The 12,405-nt window shown below is 37.3% G+C and overlaps 1 protein-coding gene across 8 annotated transcripts in view; it reads left to right on the forward strand.

Moving 5' to 3' along the window:
• Nucleotides 1–12,405, forward strand: part of tenm2b (teneurin transmembrane protein 2b) — a 249,536-nt gene that overhangs the window by 43,775 nt on the left and 193,356 nt on the right. For 3 of the 8 annotated variants that reach the window (XM_067375175.1, XM_067375180.1, XM_067375181.1), the window contains one exon: nucleotides 6,809–6,856. The exons of the other annotated variants lie outside the window; for them this stretch is intronic. In XM_067375175.1, the coding sequence (XP_067231276.1) occupies nucleotides 6,809–6,856 (48 nt within the window). The remainder of the gene's footprint in view (nucleotides 1–6,808; nucleotides 6,857–12,405) is intronic. 8 annotated transcript variants of the gene reach the window in all.

Consider the following 12,405-nt stretch of genomic DNA (forward strand, 5'->3'; position numbering starts at 1 on the left):
CAGCATTTTAAAGAGCCGCTTCAGGTGCCTGGATCACAGTGTGGATGATGCTGTACAGTCCAAGGAAAGAATGCTATACTGGTCATCTGCAACAAACTTCCCTAACCAAGCACTCAGAAGTGCATTATACAAAATGCGTAACATTTGAGTAAATACTTAATACCCCAAAACAATACATTCATTCTTAGTGTCTGTCAACCTGAGATGTACTTTTTTAAAGGATGTTATACACAGGATACACAGGATTTCACATTATGCCTGTTTACTTTAATTTTCATGGACTTTTAGTTTGTTTCTCTCAGTTACCTGTATTCCTTTGTTCCATTTTTCCACTCTTCATTTGTTACCATGGTTTTTGGTGAAGTGAAAATAGCACTGGTATATTGCAGCACAAGGACATGTCTTTCTCAAATTTTTAAAGCACAAATGTATAACTGATGTAGCTAATCAGTTATATAGTACATTTACATTACGCTAACATAAATGTATAGCTAATTTCTTAATTCCTTCATTCGTGTCCTACTTTTTGCTAATACTGCTTGTGGCTAAAGGGATGTTGTCTTCTATATGTGTGTTAGCATCTCTGTATCATCACGTGTGCTTGTGTGTGGTACATAGTGACAAATGCCCGGCAAGCAGTTATTCGGGTCAGAGTGTGACCGTTTCTAATGAATCTCCTAATGCTGCTTGTTCCTTCCGATGCTTATCTGTCCCACTTTCACATCATTCTGTTATTTCATGATTGTTTACAATCCATTAGCATTCACTTGGCTCTCAAATAACGCGTGCGCAGCTATTTCATCGTCGCCTCACAAGGAGAAATAGCTGTGACAGCGCAGAATGTTTATTTAACGTGTCGATGGTGGCGGCAAAGAGGTAATTGAGAATTGATTTGACCATAATGGCTTTTCATATGTTCCCTAAAGAATGCTGATGCCGCCTGATTAAGCCGTGAGACGGCAATTTGCCACTTAATGGGGTCTGCCCTTGTCCTTTGCACAAGACAAACCGACGATGTGAGAAGTGGTAATAGCGGGACAGTGTTCAGGGGTGTCGTCCACATCTGAGTCATTGTACAGAGCACGTTACTGTGGTTTAATCTGTTCTCACTTTTGTCACCTCAAAGCATCAGCTTTGCAGAGGGAAGTTTCTTAGTTCCAGCTAGCTGCACAGCCTCAACAACTGCAGCAGAAGCTGATGATACTAGAGCCTGAGTACATTTCCTGAGCCTGCAATGTTAGAGATGCACTGTTTGTTTCTTTCGACTGAAAATGTGGAAATGGACGATACTTTGTTCAAGTAAATACTATTCACAGATGTTATGTTACTCATAAAAATTAGAGAATCCAAGGTTTGAGAACCTCAATACTCCTCATTTTATCTAGGTTCTATCTAGTTTCAAATTGATGGTTGGCGGCTGTAATGTTGTTTAATTTTTATTTATTTTTTGTTTATATAGGGTTGTCAAAGTTAATGTGTGAAATTTAGATATTAATTAATATCGACAGCACTAAAGTATTGAAGCTTGTTTCCATCGTGAATTTTTTTTTTTAATCTCCCAATTCTGACTTTTTTCTCGCAATTGCGAGTTTATATCTCACAATTCTGACTTTTTTTTTCTCAGAATTGTGAGATATGAACTCACAATTGTGAGTTATAAAGTCAGAATTGTGAGATATAAAGTTGCAACTGCGTGTTATAATGTCTACGGAAGAGGATTAGGGCCAAACAATAATAAAAAATAAAACCATCTTGAGATTAAAATTGTTAAATTTTGAGAAAAAACTTGTTGAATTTCAAGAAAAAAGTCGAAATAAAATGTTGAGAATAAACTTGTTAAATTATGAGAAAAAACTCGTTAAATTTCGAGAAAAAAGTCGAGATAAAATGTTGAGAATAAAGTCATTAAATTACAGGAAAAAAATCGTTAAATTACGAGAATAAATTTGTTATATTATGACAAAAATGTTACATTTTGAGAAAAAAAGTCAAGATAAAATGTTGAGAATAAACTCATTAAATTATGAGAATAAAGTCATTAAATTACGAGAAAAAAAGTTTTTAAATTATGAGAACAAATTAGTAATTTAACAAATCTGTTCTTGTAATTTAACTACTTTTTCTCAAAATTTAATGACTTTATTCTCAACATTTTATCTTGACATTTTTCTCAAAATTTAACGAGTTTTTTTTCTCGTAATTTAACGAGTTTATTCTCAACATTTTATCTCGACTTTTCCTCGAAATTTAACACGTTTTTTCTTGTAATTTAACGAGTTTATTCTCAACATTTTATCTCGACTTTTTTTCTCAAAATTTAACAACTTTAATCTTGAGATGGTTTTATTTTTTTATTATTGCTTGGCCCTAATCCTCTTCCATAAATGTCCAATTGTGACGAAAAAAGACACGTTTTTGTGTTTATATCAATTGCACTTAACATGCAATTGCGAGTTATAAAGTTAGAATTGTGAAACATAAACTCAATTCTGAGAAAAATAGATATAAACAATTCTGACTTTATAAGATGCAATTGCGAGTTTATATTGCAATTCTGAGAAAAAGTCAGAATTGTGAGTAGAATATAACTCGCAATTCTGACTTTATAACAAGAAATTCTAACTTTATATCATGCAATTGTGAGTTTAAATCTCACAATCCTGAGTTTTTTTTTTCTCTCAAAAAATGCAAACTCACAATTGCTAGACAAAAAGTCAGAATTGTGACAAAAAGTTGCAATTACCTTTTTTATTTGTTTTTATTTAGTGGTGGAAACAAGCTTCCATACTATAGGGGTTTGACAAAGAAATGGAAACACCTTGTTTTAGACCACAATAATTTATTAGTATGGTGTAGGGCCTCCTTTTGCGGCCAATACAGCATCAATTTGTCTTGGGAATGACAGATACAAGTTCTGCACGGTGGCCAGAGGGATTTTGAGTCATTCCTCTTCCAGAACAGTTCCAGAACACTATGTGATGCTGATGGAGGTAAACGTTTTGTGACTTGCTCCTCCAAAATAGTGTCTCAAAAATGGGAAAATAAACCAGAATACTATGAAATGATATGTTGTGTGCCTTATTCTGTGTAAGAAGCCACATTATCTCAAAGAAGGATGTTATTTCAAACTGAAGTGAGTTTGGAGTAAAAACATGTTATTAAATGTTGTCTTTTGTTGGACATGCGATTTCATAATCGCACTAAACCAAACCGGTTTAAGTGCGATTTCGGGTTAATTTCGATTAATAGCTGCACATGGTCCTCCAGAATGGTTCGGTAGTCCTTGGCAGTGACGCGCCCATCAAGCACAGTAGGGAATGCCATGATATTGCAGCCCAAACCATCACTGATCCACCCCCGTGCTTCACTCTGAGTAGCAACAGTCCGGGTGTTAAGCCTCTTTGGGTCTTCTCCACAATGGATGTGGGAAAGACAGTGAAGGTGGACTCATCAGAGAACAATACATGTTTCACAATGTCCACAACCCAAGATTTACATTGTTGGCACCATTGAAACTGATATCTGGCATTGGCATGGGTGACCAAAGTTTTGGCTATAGCAGCCTGACCATGAATATTGACTGTGCAGCTCCCGACAAACAGTTTTGATGCAAACGGGACAGTCGAGGTGCATTTAATTCTCCAGTGAGTTGGGCAGCTGTGGTTTTATGTTTTTTGGATACAATCCAGGTTATACCTGAACATCCCTTTCAGACAGCTTTAAATTGTGTCATCAATTACTCCTGTTGGATGTGGTTCATACGTGGTGGTATGCCGACATTACCCTGGATACCAGGGTATTAGCTCTGCTAATTCAGAAGTTAAAATGTCAATATGAAATATAAAATGCATATTTTCAACATTAACTATTTGCTTTACAATGACAATATAATTTTTTTGACCACAGTCATCTCAGCCTGTAGTGAAAGAGAAGCTGTGTCTGGACATCCTCCTATGCATTTCAAGTACATTAAAGTTATTAAAATCAATCCATTGTAGTCAAATGTAAAAAGGGGCATCTATCACAACAGAGTGATTCCAATATAACTACTACTACGATACAGTAATTATATTTATAGGCACACACACATACTTGGATATGTGGTTTACGGGGACTCTCTATAGATGTAATGGTTTTTATACAGTATAAACTGTATTTTCTATCCCCCTACACTACCCCAACCCTTAAACCTACCCATCACAGAAAACTGTCTGGTTTAGCAATTTGGTTTATGAGGACACTTCCTGTGTTTATTTTGTAATACCCGTGTCATTATACACATTTGTGTCCTCATAAACCATGTATACAAGAACACACACACACACACTTATGCGCTATATAACTGTATAAAGACATTGGTAGATGTAAACATGTTGACATTGTAAACAGACTGTGTGGTCAGCTGGTCTCAATTATGACTATGGGACTACTGATATAAACTTTTTGTATTTTATATGTACAGTAAGCAGAATAAGTGCAACATAAAGAGAAAAAAAGTGGAATTAAGGTTAGAAAACATGAAGTTTGAGGTCAGAATGCCAATTTGTCAAGCAAGTCTGAAGCAAGATGCAAACCACAGGAACACGTTATGGCAACAACATTTCAGATAGTCTAAAGGCAGTTAAATATAAATGATAAATAAATGACTTTCAAATCATTCCTTAAAAAAATGTGCATCAAATGCTAAACATTGAAAGCTTGAACGTGTGTCACACTAGAACAAACCTCATTTGTTCTCGCACATCACGATTGCACATCTGAGCTCCTTCTTTTCCTTTTAATGGCAGTCGCTGGTTGGCAAAACCACTTGAAGGTGCATACCGTCACCAACTGCATGACACCAGCATTACAGCTGATGTAAAATTAAGGATCGGGCTTAGGATAGCCGATACCCATCCTTTTTAAAATATGCTTAATCTGTCCCAATACTATTCCTTGAGATCGGCTTGGGACATTATGAACCTTTATGATTTGTTATTTAAAGGGTTAGTTCACCCAAAAATGAAAATTCTGTCATTAATTACTCACCCTCTTGTTGTTCCACACCCAAAAGACCTTCATTTATCTTCAGAACACAAATTGAGATATTTTTGCTAAAATCCAATGGCTCAGTGAGGCCACCATTCCCAGCAAATTAATTTAGACTTTCAAATGCCCAGAAAGGTACTACATATATATTTTAAAAGGTTCATGTGACTACAGTGGTTCAATCTTTTTGTTATGAAGTGACAAGAACACTTTTTGTGTGCAAAAAAACAAAATAGCGACTTTATTCAATAATATCTAGTGATGGGCGATTTCAAAACACTGCTTCATGAAGCTTTGAAGCTTTACAAATCTTTTGTTTCGAATCAGTGGTTCGGAGCATGTATCAAATGATCTCAAACTGCCAAAGTCACATGATTTCAGTAAACAAGGCTTCATTACCTCATAAGTGTTTCGAAATTTCAATGGTTCATGTGACTTTGGCAGTTTGAAGCGCGCTCCAAACCACTGATTCGAAACAAAAGATTCGTAAAGCTTCGAATCTTCATGAAGTGGCATTTTGAAATCGCCCATCACATGATATTGTTGAATAAAGTCGTTATTTTGTTTTTTGGCACACAAAAAGTATTCTCGTCGCTTCATAACATTAAGGTTGAACCACTGTAGTCACATGAACTGTTTTAAATATGTCTTTAGTAACTTTCTGGGTGTTTGTCTAAATTAACTTGCTCGGAATGGTGGCCTCACTGAGCCATCAGATTTTATCAAAAATATCTTAATTTGTGTTCCGAAGATGAACGAAGGTCTTACAGACGTGAAACGACATGAGGGTGAGTAATTCATGACAGAATTTTCATTTTTGGGTGAACTAACCCTTTAATTTAATATCTAGTTCAGTCATAAAACTCTAGATGACACAGGCTGATGGTCCTTTACATGCAATCTGTTAGCAATCACATCATTTACTAAACGGTACAAGCTCATTGGCCCGACTGGCCTCTGATAATTCTGCAGCCAATGAAATTTCAGTGTTCGCTGTAAGTTCCTCTGAGACCCTCCACCTCCCCCAGCTCCACCTGTGTATGTATTGGCAGTAGCAAGTCCATACTTGTTTTGCAGCAGCGTGTAGCAAATCTAGTCCACCAAGACCAAATACACTAACATTGCTGTATCCATTATCTAATCATTTCTGTTGATTATTAAGGTCAATATTTGTTGATTTTTAAAGTGGAAACACTTAAACATTGAATCGGCTCTGTCAAAAGCCAGTTACAGAAAGAAAAATGATTAGTAGATAACAGTATAACAGGTTGAGTAAATAATATGTGCTGCTGATGCAGTGCACTGTTGATCTGTTCTGTTTGCATGTTGCATTCGTCAGGTTGCCTCATGCATAGACACACTGTAATTACAATTTCTGTGCTTACATGCCTTAGTCTACACATAAATTACCCTTTTTTGTTGTTGTTGCATAAATTATGCTTCTGGCATTGTCAACATATGCTTTGTTTGCACAGAAGCACACTGAACTGAAATAAATCCAGTGCAGTATGCTTGGCATTTTACCTCAATATGGACATTCTTAACATTCCCCACAAATAACACACAAGACTTGAGGAGGGTTTTTATGAGTACTGATCTCACAGAGTCAGATTGTTCAGAGAAAGAAAAGAACAACTGGGATTTCTGTTTCTTGTTAATTCTTTGATTTCCAAGGTCTTTTAATTTTAGTTTATTTTCATGTGTGCGTTTGTGTGTTCACTGCATTTGTTGTTTTTATAATTTGCTATCCTTTTACTTTGATTTAATTTTTCATTACAAGCATACTTTGATGACGAGGATGAAGATCTGTTTGGTGATTACTATTTCAGTAAGTTACCATATGTTTAATGTGTTCATGTGTTTGCTGTGTATTTATTTTTACATAAACATATATACTCACTGGCCACTTTATTAGGTACAACTTGATAGTACGGGTTGGACCCCTTTTTGCCTTCAGAACTTCCTTAATTCTTTGTGGCACAGATTCAACTAGGTGCATCAGAATATGGGTACATTGTGGTCATAAAGGAATGGAGATGGTCAGCAAAAACACTCAGGTAGGCTGTGGTGTTTAAACGATGCTCAATTCGTGCTAAGTGGCCCAAAGTGTGCCAAGAAAATATCCCCACACCATTACACCACCAGTCTGAACCGTTGATACAAGAGCAGGATGGATCCATGCTTTCATGTTGTTTACACCAATTCTGTTCGACCATGCCACATTCAAAATCACTTAATCACCCAATTTAAACTTCAGTAGATCATCTTGACCATGGGCGAATTCCAATAGGAAGTGAGCATCACTGTGCCCTACTCTGAAGGGCAGAGCCCTTGAAATGGGGACTTTGGTGGGAGCAGGGCACTTGTGTGTCATAATGAAGTGGTTTGGAACACACTTGGCAAAGGGAGTAATGAAATGTTACCATGACAACGTAGCACGTGTCTATCACCCCATTATCAGTTCTAACAACACAAATTTGTTGTTATTGCTGTTAATATAATTGTTTCAAAAAATTGTTTTTAAAATCTGCGCATGTGTGTGTGAGTGTCTTCTCTCTCTGCTCTTATTTTTTAAAACTTGAAATGTCTTTTTTGTATCCTGGATGTGTGACATTTACTTAACATATTTACTATTTAAAGGGATAGTTCACCAAAAATTTTATTACTCACCCTCATGTCGTTCCAAACCCATAAGACTTTCGTTCATCTTCGGGACACAAATGAAGATCTTTTTGATGAAATCTGAGAGCTTTCTGTCCCTCTGTTGACCGCTACAGTATGCAACTGACACTTTGACGCTTCAAAAAGTTCATAAAGAGATCATAAAACTAATGAATTGAGTGGTTTAATCCAAATTTTCTGAAGAGACTCGATCGCTTGATGCGATGAACAGATTTAATTTAGGCTTTAATTCAAATATAAACATTGATCAGCGAACATAAACAGAAGCTCAACCAAACCTGGGTGGCACATATTGATTAGTTTTGTGATCTCTATGAACTTTTTGAATTGTTAAAGTGGTAGTTGCATAACTGTCTATGGAGGGACAGAAGCTCTCAGATTTCATCAAAAAGATTTTCATTTATGTTTCGAAGATGAACAAAAGTCTTATGCTGCGTTCACACCAAATTTGACGCCCCAGACGCGTCTAGTTGGACGCTTGAACATTTTGAAGTCAGACGCTTCAGATGCGTGTAAAATTCGCTCAATTTGCGTGTCTAAACAAAGTGTGTTCAGACGCGAATTTGCGTCATGGGAGGGGCTTTCATCTCTTTCTGCACATATCCTCTGAATAAACACATAATCTCGTCAGTTGGAAACCTGTAGCGGCAATTTAACTCAGTTATGCCGGCCGACTTTTGCTAGCTAGAAGGTGGGCTAGTATCAACGGCTAAAATCATGCAAAAAGTTTTACAACTAACCAGATTGTCCGATTTCTTCGCGTATTCTCTTCCAGGCAAGGTCCTTTTTATTCCTGTCTCGATAAAAATATGATGACACATCATAGAGCTCAGGGTGGCCACACACAGCGACATCTTTGTTCTGGTCTCCACCACTGATCACATTATAAACGTTACTACCAAAGCAGAGTCATTGATTGGTTAACGCGCCGCAAATTTACGCCAAAGTTTAGATTTTTCAACTCAGGCGTTTGGGCGTCAGACAGTCAATTCGCGCGTCAGCCGCGTGAACGCTCAATTCGCGCCGCGCCATTCGCGCGTCAACGGCCGATTTGCGCCGCGCTAGACGCTTGATTCGCGCCGCAGGACACCTAGACGCGCTTTTACATTGACTTTACATGTAAATCAGACGCCTCAGACGCCCCAGACGCGTTCGGTGTGAACGCAGCATTAAGTTGCGTTCACACCAAACGCGAATAGAGCGTCAAATTCGCGTCTACCGCGTCTAGTTTGCCGCTTGAACATTTTGAATGCATTCGCGCGTCTAGAACGAAATAGACGCGCGTAAAAAAACAAGCGTCCGAGGCGAAATCCGCTTCTTGTGGGAGGGGCAAGTGCTAGGCAGTTGTCTGTTTGCAAGATGGCTGATGTTGATCGTGCGTTCATCGAGAGAGCCACCGCTTTGTATTTGCTCTGGAGAGCAGAACAGCGGCGTAGGGGTCAGCGTCGCGGGAAGGCTGCGGGTCGATAAACTTGTACGTGACTCAAAAGTGAAATGTGTATTTACAACTTACCAGGTAGCCCAATCTCCTCACCGACACTCTTCCAAGCGAGCTCCTTTTTATTCCTGTCTGAAGTATGAACTTGTGTCATAAATCTCTGGGTGACTGCTCACTGATAATATCATAGACAGTAAAAGAAATGGATACAGCGACCCCATTGGAACTCAATTGAGTCAAGTGAAGCCCATTTTTAGCGATTTTTAGCACTTCCGCTTCTGACGCGCAGACTCAAACTAAGCTTGATGACGTCCGCAATCTGTCTGACAGATGTAAATCTTCTAGTAGCTGTGTGTGAAAACTGCCATCGATAATCTTGCAGAGACGGTGAGCTTGAGCGGGGAGTTCTTTGGCGTGAGTGAGCAGGAGTAAGTATTCTGATTCTAATTATTTTGTATAGTATTTTAAAATGTAACGCCAGTACACCATATTAAGATAATCTTCCCGATTGCCTGCGAGCTTCTCCTCCTGTCTGTACGGTAATTTCTCTAATGTGCGACAGAGAGTCGAGTGGTTATGACGCAATCGTTAGCTTATTTTTACAAAAACTGTTTCTACGGGGCCATAATGTAACATAGAAGGTAATGGAGCCCTTTATACATTGTCGTGTATCTTTAGAAATAAATAATGGATAAATGGAGTCTTTAAACGCCACAGATGTAAAGTTATTCACTGTCAAAGTGACGCCAAAATGAATGGGAGTCAATGGGGATGCTAACGCAAGTGAAGTTCTGCTACAAGATGGCGGCGCGAATTTACGCCAAAAAAATTAATTTTTCAACTCGGGCATCAGACGCGAATTCGCGTCAAGCGCGTAAATGCGCGTAAATGCACAAAAAGCACCATTCGCGCGTAAAAGCGAACTAGACGCGCGAATGAGGCAAATTCGCGTCTTCCGCGCCGCGCTAAATGCCTCATTCGCGCCGCGAGACTGTACATTGACTTAACATTGAAATCATTCGCGCCAGACGCTCTATTCGCGTTTGGTGTAAACACAGCATTACGGGTTTGGAACGTCATGAGGGTGAGTAATTAATGACAGAATTTTCATTTTTGGGTGAACTAACCCTTTAACACATTTCATACCTATGAAAATTAAACTTCATATGAAATGTATTACAAAAATGTCACAAAAACAAAACAACTTGAATTATTCTGGATTCGCAATCCTGGGTCACATGAAACAATAAAAGGTAACACTTTACTTGAAGGGGTGTGCATAAGACTGACATGACACCTTCATAATCATGACATGACACGTGTCAAGGAGGGTTTATGCATGTTTATGACAACTGTCATTAAGTGTCGCTCAATTATGTCATTTTTAATGCAAAGATGACATTGTTTTGTTTTGTCTTTGTTACGACAACTTGACATAAACCAATACATCATAACCTGTCAGTGTCTTTGTCATGACAACTTGACATTACCAAGACATCATAACCTGTCATAAACATGACATAGCAGATTAATTATCAAACTTAAGAAACTACTTAGCTTTATGGGTTAACATTACATTACATTATTTTGGTAACACTTCAGTATAGGGAACACATATATAAATGATTAACTATGACTTTTCCCTCAATAAACTCCTAATTTACTTCTTCTAAATATAGTTAATTGTTAAATTTAGGTATTGGGTAGGATTAAGAATCTAGAATAAGGTCATGCAGAATAAGTCATTAATATGTGCTTATTAATTACTAATAAATAGTCAATATTCTAGTAGTAATATGCATGCTAATAGTAATAAGCAACTAGTTAAAAGACCCTACAATAAAGTGTTACCATTATTTTATAACAGTGTCATCTTTTGTAAGAAATTTTAAAATTGTCTTTTATCTGAAAAAAAAAACCCATGAAATGAAAAATATTCATGACGCTGTTATAAAATTATTTGTCAGAGTATTGTCACTTAATGACATTTTAATGACAAGTTCAATTTGTACCACTGTAGTTGAGGTCAAGATACATATTCATGACACTATTATAATGGCCTCATGACAGCCAATGTCAAAACCAACTACATGACAGTTTAATGTAATGTTAACCCATAAAGCTAAATAATGTCAAGTTGTCATGACAAAAGACACTAACAGGTTATGATGTATTGGTTAATGTCAAGTTGTCGTAACAAAGACAAAACAAAACAATGTGATCTTTGCATTAAAAATGACATAATTGAGCGAATGACATTTAATGACAGTTGTCATAAACATGCATAAACCCTCCTTGACACATGTCATGTCATGATTATGAAGGTGTCATGTCAGTCTTATGCACACCCCTTCAAGTAGTGTTACCCAATAAAATTACTTCCTTGATATGATCATAGCATGTACCCTTCACTTACGGACTTGTAGAAGGGCCCTTCAAATGGCTTCCACTTTATGAAATGCCCTTCAAGCAGAGGTGGAAGTAACGAATTACTCACGTTACTGTAATTAAGTAGCTTTTTCAGGTTTTTGTACATTTTTAAATCTGTAATTTTACTTAAGGACTTAAGTAGAAATTAAGCTAAGTAATCTACATCGCTACTTGTAAAATCACATTCCGTCACTGAGTACGCCAACAATTTGAATATTCAAACCTTTGACCATCATATCCGTAGCCAATAAAGAAATCCGATCATAAACGGACCAATGAAAACCCTGATATTTTATCAGCGGCCTGTTCTCATTCTCTCATCTCCCCGACAGCGAGTTTGACTCTCCTCGTGCGCGCTGTCAGACTGTGTAGTGTGCAATTGTGAATCTCTCAAAAGTTGTCAAAACGTTGTCAAAAGTTATCAATCAGAATAGACCTCCAAGCCTGACCAATGAAAATGCTACAGGAAATCTTATTGGCTATAAGTGAAATGCACCAGAAAGTCTCTCAACAATCAAAGGTGGATCTTTAATTTCTTTACAATGTAAGTTTCAGAATGGGGCATTTATGATTTGTACATAAAAATAACCTAGTCTGTCTAACTGCATCACTATATTGTACAGACATTACAGGTCAAACCCCTCTGATGTTCTTTTTATCTAAATAAACAACATAATATATGGCTCTTAAAAGGTTAGTTCACCCAAAAATGAAATTTCTGTCATTAATTACTCACCATCATGTTGTACTAAACCCGTAAGACCTTCGTTCAGCTTCAGAACACAAATTAAGATATTTTTTATGAAATCTGAGAGCTTTCTGTCCCC

This window comes from Chanodichthys erythropterus, chromosome 22 (genome assembly GCF_024489055.1).
Source record: "Chanodichthys erythropterus isolate Z2021 chromosome 22, ASM2448905v1, whole genome shotgun sequence".
NCBI lineage: Eukaryota > Metazoa > Chordata > Actinopteri > Cypriniformes > Xenocyprididae > Chanodichthys > Chanodichthys erythropterus.